The sequence below is a fragment of the Mirounga leonina genome, unplaced genomic scaffold (genome assembly GCF_011800145.1).
Source record: "Mirounga leonina isolate KUSES-001 unplaced genomic scaffold, KU_Mleo_1.0 Mir_115, whole genome shotgun sequence".
NCBI classification, from domain to species: domain Eukaryota; kingdom Metazoa; phylum Chordata; class Mammalia; order Carnivora; family Phocidae; genus Mirounga; species Mirounga leonina.
The window spans coordinates 84,098,561-84,120,111 of NW_023270268.1; the positions used below are offsets into that span (position 1 = coordinate 84,098,561).

Consider the following 21,551-nt stretch of genomic DNA (forward strand, 5'->3'; position numbering starts at 1 on the left):
ACTCTAGGTTTCAGCTCAGGTCATGATCTCCTCGTTGTGGGATCGAGCCCCACATCAGGCTCCTCACTGAACGGGGAGTCTGCTTGAGATTCTCTTGCTCCCTCTCCCCCTGCCCCCCTCCCAAAGTAAATCTTTTTTTTTAAGATTTTATTTATTTATTTGACAGAGAGAGACACGGTGAGAGAGGGAACACAAGCAGGGGGAGTGGGAGAGGGAGAAGCAGGTTTCCTGCTGAGCAGGGAGCCCGATACAGGGCTCGATCCCAGGACCCTGGGATCATGACCTGAGCCAAAGGCAGACGCTTAATGACTGAGCCACCCAGGAGCCCCAAAAGTAAATAAATCTTTTTTTAAATAAATCTTTAAAAAACAAAGTAACCACTGATAAAAATTTTAAGATCATTTATCTCCAAATAAGCATGCACTTCAAAACCTATCTTAGAAAAACACACTTACTCCAGTGATTTCTCAATTGCTATAAGCATCTTTAAGAACAACTCTTTTATAGTTTTTTATAGCTTTTAAGGAGCTTTAGTTACTTTTTTTTCAAATATTTCATTCTGATTCATGTGATCCAGGGACAACAATTTCAAAAGGACTTAGATTTTATAAGTAGACAATCAACTGAAAAATTAAGAGTTTATCAATATGACAGGATATGACACCCCTGATGACATATTTTTTCCTTTAAAAAAATTTTTTTAATTTAAATTCAATTAATTAACATATAGTGTATTATTAGTTTCAGAGATAGAGTTCAGTGATTCAGCAGTCTCATACAACATCTGGTGCTCATTACATCACGTTCCCTCCTCAATGTCCATCACCCAGTTACCCCAGCCCCCCACCCTCCTCCCCTTCAGCAACCCTCAGTTTGTTTCCTATGATTAAGGGTCTCTTATGGTTTGTCTCACTCTCTGATTTCGTCTTTTTTTTTTTTTTTTGGTCTATTCAGGTTTTCTATTTCTTCTTGAGTTGGTTTCAATAGATTGCATCTTTCTAGGAATATATCCATTTCATCTAGCTTATTCTCATATAATTATTCACAGTATTCTCTTATAACCCTTTGTATTTCTGTAGGACAATCCCAATGTCCTCCCTTTCATTCCTGAATCCAGTAATTTGAGTCTTCTTTTTTTCTTGGTCAGTCTAGCTAAAGATTTGTCGATTTTATTGATCTTTCTGAAAAACAAATCTTTGGTTCCATGACTTTTTCTACTGTCCCATTCTCTATTTTTTATTTCTGCTCTAGTCTTTTTTATTTCCTCCCTCTTCCTGCTTTACGATCAGTTTGCTAGTTCCTCTTTCTAGTGTCTTAAGATAGATGGTTTGATCATGATTTGAGAAGATTTTAACACAGGTGTTTGAAGATATACATATCACTCTAGGCACTACTTTAGCTACATCCCATAAGTTTTGGTATGTGATTTTGGTTTCATTGGTCAGAAAGTATTTCCTAATTGCCCTGCTAATCTACAAATGAAAAACCTTCAGAATGGTACACAGTAAACACTGTTAAGGATAAAACATAAATGTGTATCAGGTAAAGACTAAAGTTTTGAAGACTTGTAATGCCAATATTTTTATATTTGAACATTGCTTAGATCAAAAATGTTTCACAATTCAGAAAGTGCAAATTCAACTTTTTTTTTTTAATATTCACTCCTGCATGAACCATAGTATGTTTAAATAAAGGAAAAGCACAATTTTTTTTAATTCTATAAAATTCTAAAGAGCAACTACATATACAGTTTAGAGTCCAAACAAATTCAAACTTCTTCAAACAAATACTGGTCAAAATGGAAAATTCCAATTTAAAAAAAGTATGCTTTGACACATATACTTTCTTGTAGATTTTTAGATGAACAAGATTTTGACCTTTAGACTAGTTTTTTAAAAACTAAAAAGGTAATTTTTAGTCACACAAAATTACACAACAAAATGTGCCTTCCAATCTAAAAACAAAAGAAACAAAAAAATGTCCACTGGAATGTAAAAGTAACCATAGGCTTTATTCGCATTACTAAAGACAATGTTGCAATAGCAACATCCTTCTCTCCCTATTTCAACCAATCCCCCTCCTATTTTCCTTACCGACTTAGCAGGAAAATTAATGTTTAGAACTTGAACACTGGTAAATTTTTCTTCAGCAAGATCTGCCTTCTGCAACAATTCTACAGCACCCAAGGCAGTTATGTCCCCATGCTAGACTTAAATGCCATAAGATTCATTTATAAAGGAAAAATAAAAGAATTAGTTTTAAAACATCACAACAGATCAGAACACTACAAGGAATAATAGTGCAGCTGCCTTGCTATCAAAAAGCAAAAACAGTGCCCCTGGGTGGCTCAGTCAGTTAAGTGTCTGCCTTAGGCTCAGGTCATGTTCTCAGGGTCCTGGGATCCAGCCCCAGTTGGGGGGTAGGGGTTGGCCCTTGCTCAGCAGGGAGCCTGCTTCTCCCTCTCCCTCCCCGCCCCCTGCTCATTTTCTCTCTCTCTCAAATAAATAAAATCTTTTTTTTAAGATTTTATTTATTTGAGAGAGAGGGCACAGAGGGAAAAAATGAGAGGGAGAAGCAGACTCCCCGCTGAGCAGAGAGGCCGATGCAGGCTTGATCCCAGGACCCAGAGATCATGACCTGAGCTGAAGGCAGAAGCTTAACCAACTGAGCCACCCAGGCGCCCCATCAAATAAATAAAATCTTTTAAAAAAGATTTTTTAAAAAGCAAAACCAGAAACAAAACAATTAATAGGCCCACCCCTCACAAATTTTCTATTCTAATATGAGAGTTTCAATATATCATTCACAACATGCAGATACTCTTAAAAGTCAAGTTTCTCTTATACATAAAGCATATGGATAAAAGAATTCTAAAATATTCTTTTCAAATGATATACAAACTTACATAGTAATGGGGTTATAAAAAGACTGGAAAAATTAGGAATGTGAGAAATAAAGGATGAGACCTTTATTTCTTGGCATACTTCCCTCTATTGCAAATCTAATCTAGTTCCAAAAATGTATACCAGATATTGGAGTTATCTGAATCAATTTCTCTTCCCAATTTGCAGCCAACAATAATTGGAATACTGGAAGCAACTCTTTGAAAAATCTTTAATACTGAATTAAAATAGAATAGATATTATATTCAAGTTTAACAAAGTTCACTATCATATTCCATATAACTTAATCAGTATCTTTCCCTCTTATTTTATATTCAATGATTCCTTTATTTCAAAAACAAAGACATCACATGGTTTGTGAACAACACCAGTGACTACAAGTATTTCCATATCACTTCTCTCAACTTGTTTAAAAAAATCCAACTTAAAATGTGAAACAAATTGAATATAAAGCCACATTCTCTAGAGGGAAAATGCTGTTACTTCATTAAAAAAACAAATAGCCAAGTCATATAAATAAAAATTCACAAAAAGCAGAATTTTCTGAGGTACACTTTAAAAATTACTTCATTTGCCACACAGTCTGGACTCTACCCTGCAAAGCTGTCCTAGGCAATCCATGTGTGTCCCCTTTGGGTCCTTTTAATTCACACGGAGCACAAATCTTTCAAAAACTAGTATCAACAAGAGCAATCAAACCAGATGCAGCTTTTTACAAGCAACAGCCCTAAGCTCCAAATAAAATTAACACCCTCCTCAAAAAAAAGCAAGTCAAAAAAAAAAAAGTTCTTAAATTTTCTCTTAGGAGTTCCTCAGTTTTACAATTCTTTGCTTTTCAGTGAAAAGAGAATGGGAAATCAGTGATAAGAATGAGAACAGTTAGTTCCCAGGAAAAGGATGCAAGAATTTACAACTCAGGGTTGGCCTAGAGATCAGCAGGCAAATACACACCAATGCTCAGAGAAAGCTTTCAAGAAATGTCATTATCTTTTTTTTTTTTTTAAGATTTTATTTATTTATTTGACAGAGAGAGACACAGCGAGAGAGGGAATACAAGCAGGGGGAGTGGGAGAGGGAGAAGCAGGCTTCCCACTGAGCAGGGAGCCCGATGCGGAGCTTGATCCCAGGATCCCGGGATCATGACCTGAGCCGAAGGCAGACGCTTAACGACTGAGCCACCCAGGCGCCCCAAGAAATGTCATTATCTAAGGCAAGTCGTAAGGCCTCTTATTTTAAGGCCTAAGGACAGCCCTATACATGCACCGTAAAATACAACCTATCAAAACTATTCTCCAAAAACAATTCAGGAGTTTCCCAAGATGCCCGAAGTAAAGGGCAAGTACTCTGGACACCCTCAGGACGGCCGCCTCTCACAGGGGAGGGAGGCCAGCCCCTGTGAATCCGAGTGCCACCACGTCAGTTTATGTGACAGATCCACTGGGAGCATCCGACTGTGATCCGGGGCCCTCCCGGGCCGACGCTGCTGGAAGAGGAACATATATGCAATCTTCAGGGCCCTCCTACTTCCGTTCTCAGAACAGAAATGCACTGTTTCTCCTAGTCCTCATCCCTCAGCCCAGCACCTCTCAACTGCGGGGAGAGCTCAAGTGGAAAGAAAAGCAGGCAGTCTCCGACCAGGGTCGACAGAATGCGGTTGGTCAAAGTACTCCCACCCGCGACTCCGGGGGCAAAGCGACCGCCAGCGCCTCCCTGAGCGCCCGCCCCCCCGGCAGGGGACGCAAGCAGCAGCAGTCCCAGGTCGCCCCACTCCTTCCTCCCCGGGTAAGGGGAGCGGAAAGGCGCAAAGAGGAACTAAGTGAACTGCAAGAGGGTGCCCTGCAAGCTCCTCAAAGAGGGGGTGGGGCGGGAGTGGAAACGAAGACGGAGCGGAAGGAAAGGGCAAGGAGCAGCCAGAGGAGGGGGACGAGAGCGCGCGCCCGCAAAGGGCACGACTCTCCGGGGACGCGGCTGCACCCTGGTTCCTCGAAGCGGACGGGTGCTCCCGGCCTCCGGGGCGCCGCTCCCCGGGCAGAGGACGAGGAAGCGAGATGAGGAGGCGACGTCCCCCTCCCGGCCCAGCCTCAGCCCTCAGCAAGGGTCGGTCGGGGCTGCAGTGCCCTCGCCGGGTCCGGAGCTGCGACAACGGTCGCTGGCCTCGTCGGAAGACGCGGACTGCGGGGCCCTCTGCGCGCTCAGCGGGCCGGCTTTCGCGCCCCCACCCCCGGGGGAGGCAGCTCCGGGGTGACCGGCGCCCGGCGGCCTCGCCGGTTACCTGAAGCGGGGCGAGTCCTTCAGACACTCTTCGAAATCCACCGTCATCTTCATCCTGCCTCCGCCTCGCCTCGAAGGCGGCGCTGGAAGAGCCTAGAGAGCCGCGGGAGTGGCTGCGCCGGGGACCCAGACAGCGACGGCGGGCGCACGGCCGCGACTAGCGCTGCGCGGAGGTGCGGAGGGCGCCTCGCCCGCTGGTCATAGCAGCCGCGAAGACGGCGGCGGCAGCGGCGGCTCGTCAGGCCCCAGTCCGGCCCCTCTTCCTCCCGCCTCCAGCCGAGCGCCGGTCACAGGGAAACCGCCCGGGAGTGACAGGCTCCGCCAGCCAGCCACGAACCCGGCGGCCAATGGGAGGGGCTTCCGGCAGCACCGCCTGCGGGCGCTCCGGCAACGCACCTGAGCGACGGTAGCTCGAGCCAATGAACAGCGCGACCGTGGGTGCCCCCTTGCCACAAGCGTCCCCGAGGACCAACCGGGATGCGCAGGAGTCGTTAGGCGGGACGCGCCCGGTTGCTGGGAGGCCAGCGGCTGAGGCTCCTTGGGAAGGAAGTCACGTGGCTGAGCGCCGCGCTTCCCTCGGAGCCCCCGCCTCTTCTCGGGCTTCTCAGCCCCGCCCTGCTGAGCCGCCAACGCGGAGGAGCCGCCGCCTGCAGGTCTGAGGACTCCTACAGCTTCGGCAGAAATCTGAAGAGGTTGGGAGTAGAAACTATCAAAGGAAGAGATAGGCTAAGCCACCAATTCCTTTCCGTTTAGAGAAACTGAGGTCGGGAGAGGAGTAAGGGTGGCTTTAAAGATTCAATCCGTCTTTCACTTTACTGACTTCATCTCTTAATAACTTGGAAATCTCTCCCACGTGTATCTTCCATTTAACTAAGAGACTACTTCCTGAAGGAGCTGGTATTTGGGGCGAGCCTGGAAAGATCAGGATTCCGACAGGTAGGCGAAGTAAGGCGTTTGGTGTGGAGGAAACGCTTTCAAACCCGCAGAAGACATTCCTCCTTACTGTTACTTTCCTCTCAATAGCTTTCACCAGTTCAAAGACCGTAGGGTTCTGAAAATCAGGCTCACCTCCTCATTTGCAACACCAGCCCACTGAAAGTTGTTCTAAGAGCCCTCCCTGCAAGATATGCATCACCTGATCCAACAAAGCATTTACCATACTTCTGATTTTAATATGCCATTGATTGTAAAAAAAAAAAAAAAAATGAGGATACATTATATTAAAATGTAACCCAACCGAAAAGGCATAAGAGTATCCATAGAATGCAACAAAATGCATACTGTAACAGTGTAGTGGCTCTGAGTGAGAGCCTGAAGGCAAACTTTCTGGATTTTCCTCCTATCTTTTCTTACTGCAAAATGAAGGTAACACCACCGATCTGATAGAGTTGCCTTGAAGCTGAAATGAGAACTCTAAAGACACAAGACAGTGCCACATAGTAACCATTCAGTAAATGCTGGCTATTATCATAATTGTACCACTTTATTCTTAAGTGCTATAATAAAAGTTTAAATGTAAGCCTTCTCACTTCCACTGCCTAAAGTCTTATATAACCATTTTGACCATCTGGCTAAGTGTAGCATGATGGTAGGATGTTTTACATAACCAGTGGTTGTATCTTGATCTCTTCAGCACCTTTTAGAAATTAACAGTATAATTTTGAGACATTTCAAAGAATATACAAACATTATATATGTTTCTTCTTTGGTTATAAACTTGGTTTCTTTTTATTTTTTTAAGTTTTTATTTTAATTCTAGTTAACATACAGGTGTTATATTGGTTTCATGTGTACAATATAGTGATTCAGCTCTTCCATACATCACCCAGTGCTCATCAGGACAAGTGCACTCCTTAATCCCCATCACCTATTTCACCCATCCCCCCCTTAATCAGTTTGTTCTCTATAATTATGAAGCTGTTTCTTGATCTCTCTCTCTCTCTCTCATTTTTTCCCTTTGCTTATTTGTTTTGTTTCTTAAATTCCACATATGAGTGAACTCATATGGTAACTTGGTTTCTTTTTTAAATTGAATTGCATATCCCTGGAATCTACACAGCTTCTTTTGATAACTGGAAACTATTGACAGTTAAGCCTTCAGTATCCCCAGACACTTCAGTTGGTCAAGCCAACCTCTTCTGGATTTATAACTTCTGTGTCAAATTTAGAAAGAGAGTTGGCCATTTCTGCATTTAATTGTATTCCTGATGCATGACAACTAATCTGTATATACAATAACTTATTGTTTCAATGCTTCAACACAATGTAACCTTTTGGAAGAGGCCTAACTTGACACTTTGGGATTCAAATTAAAATTCAGCTGCATTAAAATTCAGCACCATCAATGTAAATGACTCAACGAAGCTAATTGTCAATAATGAACATTTTCTGCGGACAGCTAAATTTATGTACATCCAGTTAGTGATAACACTATCAATTTTTTTTTCTGCCCTGTTGTAAAGCAAGCATCTGGGGTTGTCAATTGTGGGGTATGTCCTAAATTAAGAAATATTACAAGTGGGTTAGGGTGGGAATAGTGAGTCTTAGAAGAAACATAATATTCTTGACTTAGAGTAATGAAAACCAAGGCCCCAAGGTATAGAAATAACTTGCTGGGTGACTCAAGCTAAACACAGGCCCCATGTCACCAGACTCTTAACTGCAAACTGCCTGCTCTCCCCTTTAGAATTTGGCCTTTATAAGTGTGGTTCTATCTGCCTAAGAAACATTTCCTTTTCATCCATTTCATTTTAAAGATGTAGCTCAAATGCCACTTCTTTCAGGAAGCCTTCTCAGTTTGCTGAAATACAGACCTCTCTTTTCAACACACAGTGAAAGTTAGTCGGTAAAGGATATAAATAATCAAACCTTAAATCTCACAAATGTCTTTTCCCCAGACTTCCCAGTCCCTTCCTCGAAAGCCTCTGGAACCCTGTATACCCATAGACCTTCCTTCCCAGAATGCTTCTGATTTCCTCTGAGGATACTTTTTTTTTTTTAAGATTTTATTCATTTATTTAGAGAGCGTGTGCACGCATGTGGGAGGGGGGGCAAAAGGGAGAGGGAGAGAGAACCCCAACCAGACTCCAAGCTGAGCGCTAAGCCCATCATGGGGCCTAATCTCACAACCCTGAGATCATGACCTGAGCTGAAATCAAGAGTCAGACGCTCAAACAATTGAGCCACAGAGACGCCCCTCTCTGAGGATACTTTTTTTTTTTTTTAAAGATTTTATTTATTTATTTGAGACAGAGAGAATGAGAGACAGAGAGCATGAGAGGGAGGAGGGTCAGAGGGAGAAGCAGACTCCCTGCCAAGCAGGGAGCCCGATGCGGGACTCGATCCCGGGACTCCAGGATCATGACCTGAGCTGAAGGCAGTCGCTTAACCAACTGAGCCACCCAGGCGCCCAAAGTTATTGTCCTGTTTGTTTTTTTTTTTTTTTTTTTAAAGATTTTATTTATTTATTTGAGACAGATAGAATGAGAGAGACAGAGAGCACATGAGAGGGGGAGAGTCAGAGGGAGAAGCAGACTCCCCGCCGAGCAGGGAGCCCGATGCGGGACTCGATCCCGGGACTCCAGGATCATGACCTGAGCCGAAGGCAGTCGCTTAACCAACTGAGCCACCCAGGCGCCCTCTGAGGATACTTTTAACTGTACGTCCTCTTGAGTAGAAGTTGTTCACTATGCCTTCCCTGACCCTCCTTGGCCAAGGATACATAATCAGCAAGAATCTAACTCTTGACAACTTACAATTTACATTCCACCTTCATACAAGAATTTCTTTTGAGGAGATAATGTCATCTAGCTACACCACTGTCTTGCTGTCCTCGTTGCTGTTCTCTACCAATTTCCCACTCACTCCCTACCTTAGCCTGGCTCACTGCATTGCAAATTATGTCAAGAGCCTGGAGTTATGATGAGGGTAACTGTGGGCAGCTACTGAAACGGGGAAGCCGCAGAACCCAGACACCTGGGGGAACTGGTTTCCCTCTCCTGGTAGCTGTATCCTCAATCTTTCTCACCTACTGCCCAACTCTCACCAGGTGTCCTCTGCTCTGTGTGGATTCTGTTTCCCTGTGAGCCTGGCTTGCATATAATGCCGAATTGCTACTGGTTCCTTCAACAAGCTGGTGGTCAGATGGCTACGGGAGCCCAAGCAGATGACGTAAGTGAAGGAAGCTGGCCAGGTGTAAGCAGCATAGGGGGGTGGTGGCCGAGGTGAAGGGGGGAAGCATGTGCCCCGTGTACTGCTCAGCTCCAGGATGTTTTTGCCATATCAGGCCTTCAGATTTTATAAGAGAAGCCAAACAGCCAGATTTTAATGTGAAACCTCCCCAATTTTCAAATGTTGGCAACACTTTCAAATTATTAGAAAATATTGCACAGTTCACAAAAATAAGTTTCAGGGCCACTCTGCAACTGCTATAGATTTTTTTTTTTTGACAATTCTTGATGTATCCTTTCAACCTATGCTGGAGCTTATCACTTTAATCTGTTTCCTAATTCCCAGATCCCAGGAGAAAACAGATTAACCCAGCTCATCTTTTTATGACAGGTCACACAGGTCCCCAGCCAGCAAATAGGAGGGTCGGATTACCCAATTTAATCATTCCTACAGGAATGGGGGTCAGGATGGAGGCTATAGGACAAGTGCCTAGTAGACAAGGCAGTTTCCCTAAAAGAGAGTATTAATGGCCTGGTCCCATAAAACACAGCTAGTAAACCTTTATGTTTGGCCTCTGACTCATAGTCCTCCACCCCAACTCCTGCCACCAGCTAAGGTGATTTTAACATTCAGTCATTCTTTCTTCATTTAACAATATCCATTAAGCAGGTATGCTGCCCAGACACATGACAGGCTCTGAGGTTTACAAGTGAGATAAACGGTATTTCCCCTCTAGAGTTTGGAGGGCTGTTCATACTCTGACAGTCATTTCTCCTGGAGAAGGAAATAAGGGTTCTTATATCTTGCAGAAAAGTAAGATCCAAGGAAAGGTGAGGAAGTTTTTCCCAAGGACCTTTAGTCACAGGGAACTGTGTGACTAAAGCAGAGGTTAACAGTAACCAGATACAAAGGATTTTGCCACCGTAAGGAATTCATATATATTTTTTTAAAGATTTTATTTATTTATTTGACAGAGAAAGAGAGCGCACAAGCAGGGGGAGCAGCAGTGGGAGAGGGAGAAGCAGGCTTCCCAAGGAGCAGGGAGCCCAATGTGGGACTTGATCCCAGGACCCTGGAATCATGACCTGAGCCAAAGGCAGATGCTTAACCAACTGAGCCACCCAGGAATTCATATTTTAAGGCAATGGGAAGCCATTAGAAGAATTTAAGCCTGGAGTGAGGCGAGACAGTTTGAATTTTAAAGGAGAGTGTGTCAAGGGGGTGGGGCTATCAGGACTGAGACAAAACACGTAGCAGTTGAGAGGTTTTCAACCAAGGCCATTGATGTTTAGGCAACAAAATCAAAAGGATCTGATGATCAACTAAATGTGAGGGAGGAAAAAAAGACTAAACTCCTAGGGTGACTCCAGGTTTCAAGTTAGAGAATGATTGGTGGGATGTGGTGCTATCCATAGAGAGAAGAAAGTTTATCTCTTTGTCTCAAAATATGTCATTTAGGGCGCCTGGGTGGCTCAGTCGTTAAGCGTCTGCCTTCATCTCAGGTCACGATCCCAGGGTCCTGGGATCGAGTCCCACGTCGGGCTCCCTGCTCGGCAGGAAGCCTGCTTCTCCCTCTCCCACTCCCCCTGCTTGTGTTCCTGCTCTCACTATGTCTCTCTGTCAAATAAATAAATAAAATCTTAAAAAAAAAAAATGTCACTTCAGACAGTCCTTACATATACCCACCTTAAACCTTGTCCTTAAACCTTGTACATTCCATACACAAGCTCAGTCTCAAATGTCTCCTGCTGACTCGCATACATTCACTTGACACTCCCAACCCCACCCCAGGATTCTTTTTATCTCCTAGGCTGCTGGTATCCACCTGTCTTGCTTTCCTCTCCACGTCAACAACCCCCCCAAACCTCTTCCCAGGCCCTTCCATGACCGTGTCACATACCCAGCACTAGATCAATCCAAGCATTTCCTTTGGTTTCCCCCTCCTAGTTGCTGAGCAGTGCTAGAGACAATTTGTATCTTAAAGCAATGGGAGCCACTGGAAAAATGTTAAGCCAGGGAGTGTGATGTGATCTGATTTGCATTTTAAAGGGGGCTGGGTAGGCAAGAGGTGAAGGCTTTTAACGCTGAGACTACTTCACTGCATTTGATGATACAAGACCTGGACATGACATGCTTGGGATTTTCAACTGTCTTTGTATTATTTATCTGTGGCCAGATCCCTGGCCTACTGGCCACAATGGCTGTTCCTAAACTTGCTGTCCAAGCTGTGGCCCACCCCTCTCATAAACTGTAGATAATTTTGACTCTTCCCAAAGAAAATAGGAATCATTGGGTAGGAACACTCTTCCTAGCCCTGACCCACATACTCACCCACATTCCCATCTTCTTTACTTCTTACCCATCTATCTCAAAGAAAAGTACACCTCTTCCTTGTGCTCCAGACCTCATACCTTCCATTCTCCTCTGAGAATGGCTCTATCAATTACCTCTTTCTCTGGATGCTCAACCTTTCTCTCAAGTGACCTTTCTTTTCTCTTTGTAGAAAAGAGAAAGAAACAAAAGCATACACCCTCTGTATCCAAAAGGATCTGTGTGTGTGTGTTTAAGAGACTAGTGAATAAGGCAAAAATAAAGAATTCATGATTAGGTAGAATGGCTTTACCCTAAGCCCAGATGATAGGCTTTCCATGGACCTTGAGAAGGATTGGCAACCAGGACCTGTAAAGCTTGGATGCTCCTTCCCTTCCATTCTTTCCATACATACTTTGCTCTTCTGCACATCTATAGCTCATTTCATCTGATTCTCTAGGCCCAGCTCTCAAGATTAACCAACTAATTGGACTGAAAGGGTTTTCTCTCTTGGCCCAAGTTATAAATTTCTTGAGGAAGTATTGGCCTAGCTTGCATGATGTACCCCATCAAGGGCCAGTCAACTATAGCAAGGGGGCAGTATGTACATACATGGCTATCCATGTATGGATAGGGGATCAGTTAGCAAAGAAGGGAGACATGTGAATTGGACAAATACCCCTTTGGCTATGGCCAAATCTCCCTCCATTGCTTTCCATCTAAGACTCCTAAGAGCACAACCTCCTCTTTTTCTCCTCCTATTCATTCCACTATGCCACTGCATTCTCTTTTCCACTCCCTACCCACCCCCACCAACTGTTTTCAATAAGGCCACTTTCCATTTGACACACCAAAGGACACTTTTCAGTACTTGTTTTTCCTGACATCACTTTAGCACTTGACACTGTTTGCAGCCCTTTTCACCTTGAAAACTCGTGCTTCTAATTCTTCACTGGTTTATCATTGCCTAAAGCTATGGTTTTTAAACTTTCCTTAATCACGGAACCCTTTGTTTAAAAGAAAAAGTCTTTCAGCCGTGCTCACCATTAAATCGATAATAGTGAAGCTGGTCTGGTTGAAATAGATGGGAGACGCAGAGCCCTGCCTGCCTTGCTCCACTCCCCACCCCAGATGACTCACGGGTAGACTCCGAGGGGTGTTACAGCTCCACTGAGAAATATATAATTTGGAAACCACAGATCTGTAACAAATTTCTTAGTTTTAAACGTAAGGTTCCTTTAGTATCCAACACCTACCAACCTTCCCTATCTTCCTTGCTGTCAGTGTGTCTGTTACAGATGGGTTCATCTATCCACAAAGGAATTCTTGTTGTCAACGGCTTTAGTCTGGTGCTTTCCCAGCCCCACCTTGGGCATGATGTTTCCTCTGCGCGAATGAGACTTCTCCCTTTGTGTGCCTGCGGAGCTCCTATTCATTATTTCAAACTTGGCTTAACTAGAATCTCAGGTACTCCCCACTCACAGTGACCTGACTTCTCCTTTGTGCTCCTTTTGTCACCTGTTCCATGTAACTATTAGAATAGAGTTCAGTATTATAATTTGAGAGTTTTATACCCATATTCTCTTCAGACCTGGAGCTTCTGAGTAGTGACATTATTTTCATCTTTGTAGCTCTAGAACCAAGCCCAAGTGGCTGGCACTTAGTGTCTGATAAAGGTTGAATAAATGGATGTATTTCTCTCCACAGTGATCTTTTCCTTATTCAAATCCCATGATTACTTGTGCACATGCATGTATTTCTCCAACAGATTATGAGCTCAGAGAATGATACTTCTATGTTCGGGTGATTTGAGGATTATATAAGCTACACATAAGAGTGCCTAACAATGCCTGACTCATCAGTAGTTTTTCCTCCTGGCTATGTAACAGAATCCCCAATAGAGTTTTTCTGTGTTTGTTTTTAATGTAGATTCATGGGCCTTACTTACTAAATCATATTTTCCAGAGAGGGTGCTGGGCATCCATCACACAAATGATTCTGATGCACAGCCTTCAATGAAACTCAATAAATGCTAATGTTCATTTTGTAACTCCAGAATCTGGCACAGAGACTAACAATGTAGTAGGAGCTCACTAAATATAGTAGAAGGAATTGAAATATATAATGTTTTCAACGTGTAGAATATAACATTTTACATCTAACAAGCCACGGGTTGAGGCAAAAGGTAGATTTAGGTTAAAAGGGCCCAGATGACAACTTCTCAGTCTCTCATTGCTGGGTCTGTGTTCAGTGAGCTCTCTCCTGCTCTTCCCAACTTCCGCCCCCTTCCCACCTTCCTGCTTTTTTTAATTAGTAGGAAGACTCATCTTCTGTCCAATTACCATCCCCAGGGATCCCAAAACACTAATGTTTCTAAGCAGTTGCTTCCTAACATTTTGATTTGGCTGTGGTCTGCCTCTGAGGGCTCTCCTGGAAGTCTTCCTCTCTCATAACCACCACACTGTGCCCACCTTCCAAACCTCAATGCCACCGCTTTGGTTCAGGTCTTCAGTATCTCTTGCTTACTAACACACAGAATTCCCTGCATTCAGACCAGCCTTCCTCAGGTCTAAGGCAGGATTATTGCTACTCATACTCATCCCTCAAAATCCACTTCAGATGTCAGATTCTCCGGGAAGCCTTCCTTCTGGATTTGACCATCTTATTTGTACTCCCAATACACTGCTGTCTACTTCCCACCATAACACTTACCATACTGTCCTTCCATAGATAGTGAGCTCACAGGCAGGAACTGACCCTGTTATTTATGTGTCCTAATATATGGCACGGTGCCCAGCTCTAAGTAGATGCACTACAAATATGTAAAGGAGTTTATCTCCAATCCTCTTCTCACACTTTATGCTCAAGTAATGACAAACTGTTTACAGTTCCCCAGGTGTACCGTGCTGTTTCGGATTCCTGGGCCCCTTCATATGCTACTTCGTGCTGCTTCCTTCATGCAAGAAATAACTTACCCCCCCCACTCCCAAATATATATGTTATGTATGTGTGCATGTATGTATGCTATGTATAAATACATAGCATAAAGAATAATACAATACATGCCTTGTACCCACCACCCAGCTTATGAAATAGAACATTATCAACACTGTTGGACCCCTCTATGAGTTCCTCCCTGATTGCCTATCCTTACCTCCCCCTTGGAAATTATCTCGAATTTTGCATTTGTTATTCCCTTACTTTTTGTTCCACTTTAATTTGTATCCCTAAGCAACAGATTATTTACTTCTGTATAATTTTTTAACTTTACATATATTCTCCTGTACTTTTTTAAAGCTAAAAATCATGTTTATGAAGTTTACCCCTATTGATATCTATAATTCTAGATCATTCTAAATCATTCACTTTAACTGCTGTATGAATATACTTTGTTTATCCGTTCTCCTGTGAATTTAAGTTGTTTACAGTTGTTGTTTTCAGAAACAATGCCGCTGTGAGCATTCTTGTCCATAAGTTCGGGGCCCTAATCCAATATGACTGGTGTCCTTATAACAAGAGGAAGGGACACGAGGGGTGCATGCACACAGATATGTATCTGTTTATAAGAGTATCTCCAGGGTATACCTAGGAGTGGAATTGCTGAGCCATGGAGTATACAGACCCTCAACTTTATAAGATGGAGATACCTTATTGCCAAGTGTTAAACCACTTTGTCTTACCCCCACCCTGCATGAGCTCCCATTACTTCTTACCCTCTCTAATACTTGGTGCTGTCAAATGTTTTAATTCTTCCCAATCTGATGGTATAAAAATCATCTCATTGAGTTTCTAATTTACCTATATATGTTTCCCTGATTATTAATGAGCTTGAACATCTTTTTACAATGCTTATTGGTCAGTCATGTTGCCACTTCTGTGAAATGTTTATTCATATCTTTTGCCCAGTTTTTATTAGAGTTATTTTTTCTTTACTCGCAGAACATCTTTATATCTTTTGTCAATTATGTGTTGCAACTATCTTCTCTCAGTTGTGGATGCTCTATTTTTTATATGGTGACTTTTATTTTTTTTAATTTTTTTAATTTATTTATTCATGAGAGTCAGAGAGAGAGGGGCAGAGGGAGAAGCAGGCTCCCCGCCTAGCAGGGAGCCCAATGTGGGACTCGATCCCAGTACCCCCAGATCATGACCTGAGCCGAAGGCAGATGCTTAACCATCTGAGCCACCCAGGTGCCCCTATATGGTGACTTTTAATAAAAAGAAGTAATTATTTTTAATGTATCCAAATCTATCTTTTTGTTTATTATTTGTGCTTCTTGTATTTGAAGGAATTATTCTATACCCTGAGATTATGAAGACATTCTTTTATATGATCTTCAAAAATTTTGTTCCTCTCATGTAAATCTCTAATCACATGTGGACTCAATATTTGTGAATAGTGCAAGATAGCTACCTTAAAATATATATATATAGAGAGAGAGATAGCTCATTGTCTCATGCACTGAAAACTCCATCCTAATAGATTACTCTTTGTTTGTTTATACATCTATGTCCCCTTACTAGCCCATGGATCCTTTATCTTATTCTGTGTGTATTCACTGTCTAGCATAGTTCCTTGCATTAACATTCAATACATATTGTTGAGTTTGCAAACATACTCTTAAACCCATAACATTATAGACTATCTGAGCTAGAAGGAACCTAAAAACATTGTCCTGTCCAGCCCCTTTATTTTACAGGTGAGGAAACGGAGGCCCAGTGAGTGAGTGATCTGTGCACTTACGAGATCACGTGGGAATTCAGTGCCTAGCCAGGGCTCAGCACACTGTTTCCTGTTTCTCCTAAAAGCCCAGGCACCTAATCCAGTTCCACTTACCATGGTCATCCAGCACCTGAACTAAGTCAGGGGCCAGTTGGCAAGGACAAAGAAGGCACTGGTATCTACCACCATGGCAAAGGATTAATGTAATTAATCCTGACAAATCAGAAAGAAAAGACCAAGAATGGTCATATTAAAAAGTGGAAGAAATACAAATGGGCAAAAAATTATTGATTCAGAAATCAAACACATGCAAGTTAGAAAGATATACTTTTGCTCCCCTCTTAGATGGTAAAGATAGAAAAGAATGCCTTAGGAAATGGTCCACTAGGAATATAAAACTTCCTGAGAGCAGAGACCGTCTGTTTTGCTCACCACTGTATTCCTATCATGTGGCACAGGGCCTGGCAGATAGTTGGAGCTCAATTACTATTTAATATTAAATAAATGACTAGCACTTAGGTGCATTTTCGAGATTGGGGCTTTCCTTATTGCAGGAGGAGGCAGGCAGATCCCAGTCCCACAGCCTTCCCTCTGCCACACACAACACAGGAGGAAATGCCTATTCTTCAAAAGAAGCATGGCTGGTGATGCTACAAGTTCTGAGAGCTCAGGCTCCTGAGAAGATAAACTGCTTTCAAAAAGGAAACAGGAGGGGCGCCTGGGTGGCTCAGTCGTTAAGAGTCTGCCTTTGGCTCAGGTCATGATCCCAGGGTCCTGGGATTGAGCCCTGCTTCGGACTCCCTGCTCGGCAGGAAGCCTGCTTCTCCCTCTCCCACTCCCCCTGCTTGTGTTCCCTCTCTCGCTGTGTCTTTCTCTGTCAAATAAATAAATAAAATCTAAAAAAAAAGGAAACAGGAAACATGTATAAAGCGAAAAATTAAGTAAATATCAGTGAAACTGTGCAGACAGAGGTTCCCGCAAGCTGTTAGTAGGAGCATAGACCTTTTCTGGACATTCTGGAAATATGTATCAAAATGCTAAATAGGTGTATCTTTTCAATTTATCTGAAAAAGACAGGACACATACACATATGCATGTTTGCTGCAGTGTTGTTCCTAGAGGAAAAAAGGATATATCCTAAGTTTTTTACTAATACATTGGTTGAATAAATCACAATATATCCGTATAGTAGAATACCATGTAAGTTATTCTTAGGGGGAAAAAAAGGAAATAAATTAAATGCTAGCAATGATTATAGGTTTTGCTTCATTTTTTAATGCAGTATCTTCTTTTGTTGTAGACAGTTATACATATATTTTTAAATATTTTACTTTTTTAAAGATTTATTAACTTGTTTTTTTTAGGGGGTGAGGAGGAAGGGCAGAGGGAGAGGGAGAGAGAAACCCCAAGCAAACTCCATACCGAGCACAGAGTCGTGGCGGGGCTTGATCTCAAGCCCTGAGATCAGGACCTGAGCCAAAACCAAGAGTCGGTCGCTCAACCAAATGGGCCACTCAGGGGCCCCTTAAAGATTTTATTTTTATGTAATCTCTACATGCAATGTTGGGCTCAAACTCACAACCCTGAGATCAAGATGCTCTTCTGACTGAGCCAGCCAGGCACCCCTTATATTACTATTATAATCAGAAAAAAATATTCCAGGAACAGTGGATCCTGAAGAATTTCAAGTTGTATCTACTTACTTTCTTTTAATTATTTATATTCTGCATAGTTCTTGAATTAAAAAATATTAAATAAGGCAGTTAAAATGAAAGTTTAAAAAAATTAACACCTTGGGCGCCTGGGTGGCTCAGTTGGTTAAGCGACTGCCTTCGGCTCAGGTCATGATCCCGGAGTCCTGGGATCGAGTCCCACATCGGGCTCCCTGCTCAGCGGGGAGTCTGCTTCTCCCTCTGACCCTATCCCCTCTCATGCTGTTTCTCTCTCTCTCTCTCTCTCTCTCAAATAAATAAAAAAAAAATTTAAAAAAAATTAACACCTTATAGGGAAAAGAGTAAAAAGCTATGCCAAAAACCTAGGCTTTTTTTTTTTTTTTTTGACAAGGCTAAAAATGAAATATACTGTTAATGTGGTTCTAGTTAGCTAAAGAAAGAATTCAAACCAGCATGTTAAGAAAGACATTTTCCAGAGTTCCAAGAGGAATTTATACAAGCTTAATTTATATTCCTATTACCTGTTAGCTAACTAACTTGCACTTCCACTGAAACCTCTCTCAAATGCTGAATCCGCAACTTTGAAAGTGCTTCTACGTGAGGATGTGGTATTATCATAGGATATTCTGGTACTTCCTTTGGGTGGGCATCAAAACACGTACCCTATGTTTTTTGCTTGTATTATTTTTAAGAAAATTTGGCATTCCCAAACATGGAAACGAAGGTTAAATTAAAATATTCAGGGACTTTAGTTTTGTTGCTATTGTTATGATTTAAATACTTAAAACATTTGCACATGGTACAAAGGGGTAGGCAGTGAAGAGTAGGTCTCTCCCCTGCTGCTGTTGAAGTTGGGGGCACTCAAGTCTTGGACTTCACTGTTTCTCTCCTTAAATGCCAAACCACCCACAACCTTCAGCATAAACCCTTAACTGCTTTTCTTCTGAATATCTTTCTTTTCCCTTTAACTGCCTCTAGATTCTAGGTGGAGATGCTAAGGGAAGTATTAGGCAATAGAAAAAAAATTGTCTTCTTTCACGTGATAAAATTGGTATTGATAGGTAAACCAAGCTACTGACTTCTGTGGTTGAAATTTAAAACATTTCTTCAATTTTTATCAACAGTACAAATAGAACTAAATATGTCCATTAATTTGAAAAGCTAAGAAGCTACCTACACCAAATACCTGCATCTCTCTTTTTTTTTCTTTTTAAGATTTTATTTATTTGAGAGAGAGAATATGAGCAGGGGGAGAAGGAGGGGCAGAGTGAGAAGCAGACTCCTGGGAGCCCAAATGCTGGGCAGGGAACCCAATGCAGGGCTAGATCCCAGGACCCTGGGATCATGACCTGAGCCGAAGGCAGTAGCTTAACCAACTGACCCAGGCATCTGCATCTCTCCTAATGACAAAGTGGCTTCTTCTTGTTAAAAAAAAAAAAAAAAAAAAAAAAGTGGGGGACTGGGAAGGGAGAGGATAAATTTTACTTATTTGTTAGTTCCTTTGAATATACTGTCCCACAGCATGGTACAGATCTACATTACAATTATGACTTCAAAAAAGTCTTTTAAAAAGAGGTTTAGTTTCACCAGAGGGAAGTATTCATTTTTATATTTTATTTTTATTGGAAAATAGTTGAGGTATTCATTTCTAAAATGTTGTAATGTTGGCATTACTAGTAGCCTTTTGCACCAAAACAAACGCTTGCCAAAGCGCTATAAATCCCAAACTACACATTCAAAACAGCAGATTTGTGTGCTCTGAGAAGACAAGGGGAAAGACGACGTTTCAGTTTAGTAAAGAAGAACCAGACCAAGGAATAAACTGTTAAGGAAGTGGCAGAGTCCAGGAGTACAAGGGGTTAAACACTCCCCACCCCCAGCTGTGGGGCCTCAATGCCTCAAAGCGTAATGCTGTTCAATGTACTGTGATTTCTACATGATTGGTCACAGCATAATTAAGTTCAAAGAGCAGAAGTTGTCCAACTCTCCTGGTCCTAGCCGCCACTACCCAACCTGACTCCCAGCTTTCTTACCTCCCAGACAATCAGCAGATTCTTTCGAGCAGAACTAATGGATGGGCTGGTCCCGGTGCCAAGCGGTCACTGACAGAAGGTACAGAGCCCACCGGCATTGGGTAAGTCGCTAGGTCAACCCTCCCCTCCACCCGTGGAGCAGCTGACCTGCCAGGCAAATTCTGGCAAAGTTCCACAGAGGTGACCATCAGCGCGTGGGGACTGCCAGTCTTCCGAGGGCCATACCAACCTTCCCCGTTCTCAGCTGATTCCATAATCGGCAGCTAACAGGGGCCAAGGGTGGGCAGGGGTACCGTCACCGAGCTGTCGGCAGCTTGTGGAAGTGACTCTGGAAGGCAGCAGAGGTGGGTGGCACTATGGAGATAGGCAATTCACACCTCCCCGGGCTTCCTCCCACTCCCTAACTTGGAAACACAAGGTACTTTGGGATCTGGATTCAGCCTCCTGCAGCTGTTCTGCTATGGCTTATGCTTTGCCAACTGCTTCCTTGGGACTGTCCTCAAGGAGTGTTGGGTTTTAGCTTCTTCTGTCTCACTCTAGGTCACAGCGAGACATTGGGCCACACACCCAAACAGAGAGGATTTCCAGCATCGAGAGTCGTAAGTTTACAAAGCCGTAAGAACCGTGAAGATTCCGGAAAGAACGCCCCCAGGATGTCACAGCTAGCTTACAGCAGTGTTTCTCACATGGTCAGAAATACATTTGACCTGGTGACCAGTGAGTGTGAGTGTAACATAAACATACACAAGGTTAATAGATACATCTGTGTAATTGAAACGGGAATGTCATGATACAATGTTACCCTTTCCAAATGCTATGTTGTTTTCCTTTCTATTGTTGTTTTGGTAAAGCTGTTTTTGACCCACGAAATTGGTCTATGACCCACTAAAGAGTCACAACCTGTAATTTGAAAAGTACCGTACACATAAGCAAAAACTCCTTGTGCTATCTCATTCTGAACCATCTAACTCACTTTTAATTATGTAGTAAAATTTTCTGAAACTAAGTGTAATCACCACTCTTGGTTCAAAAGGTCTCATGTTTCATGTAAAACCCTTTTCAGAAAACAATTATTTTCCCTGCTCCTCACTCTCCGTTTCTGCATACATAGCTAGAGCGAAGCTGTTACACTGTAAGTTCTATCACGTCAGTCCTTTGCATGAAACCCTTCAGTGGCCCCTGGTTGCCAGTGATTATAATAGCTAACACTCAAACACGCTTACCATATGCCAGGCCCTCTTCTAAACATTTTACACGTTTCACTCATTTGTTCCTCACAGTAGCTCTAGAAGGCCGGGTTATTATCAGACCCGTCTTACAATGATGATGAGTAACCAGCACAAAGACCCGCCGCTAGTCAGAGGCAAGCTAGGATTTGAACCCGAGCCACAGTCCAGTTCGAGTCAGCACTCTTGGCCACTGGGCCTCGCTCCCCTTGGCAGAGAACAGTGCTTAAAATACTTTCCAA

At 42.7% G+C, this 21,551-nt stretch overlaps 1 protein-coding gene and 1 long non-coding RNA gene across 4 annotated transcripts in view; one reads left to right on the top strand and one right to left on the bottom strand.

Annotated features, from left to right (window-relative positions):
• Positions 1-5,459, bottom strand: part of ACAP2 (ArfGAP with coiled-coil, ankyrin repeat and PH domains 2) — a 127,771-nt gene extending 122,312 nt beyond the window's left edge. For all 3 annotated transcript variants that reach the window (XM_034999861.1, XM_034999860.1, XM_034999858.1), the window contains exon 1: positions 5,176-5,459. In XM_034999861.1, the coding sequence (XP_034855752.1) occupies positions 5,176-5,228 (53 nt within the window). In that variant the 5' untranslated portion in view covers positions 5,229-5,459. The remainder of the gene's footprint in view (positions 1-5,175) is intronic.
• Positions 5,460-5,536: 77 nt separating this feature from the next.
• On the top strand, positions 5,537-21,095 carry LOC118006962. Its single transcript, XR_004678239.1, has 4 exons — positions 5,537-6,110; positions 9,223-9,344; positions 20,091-20,184; positions 20,624-21,095. It is a non-coding gene; the product is annotated as an uncharacterized LOC118006962 (long non-coding RNA).
• The last annotated feature ends 456 nt before the right edge of the window (positions 21,096-21,551 follow it).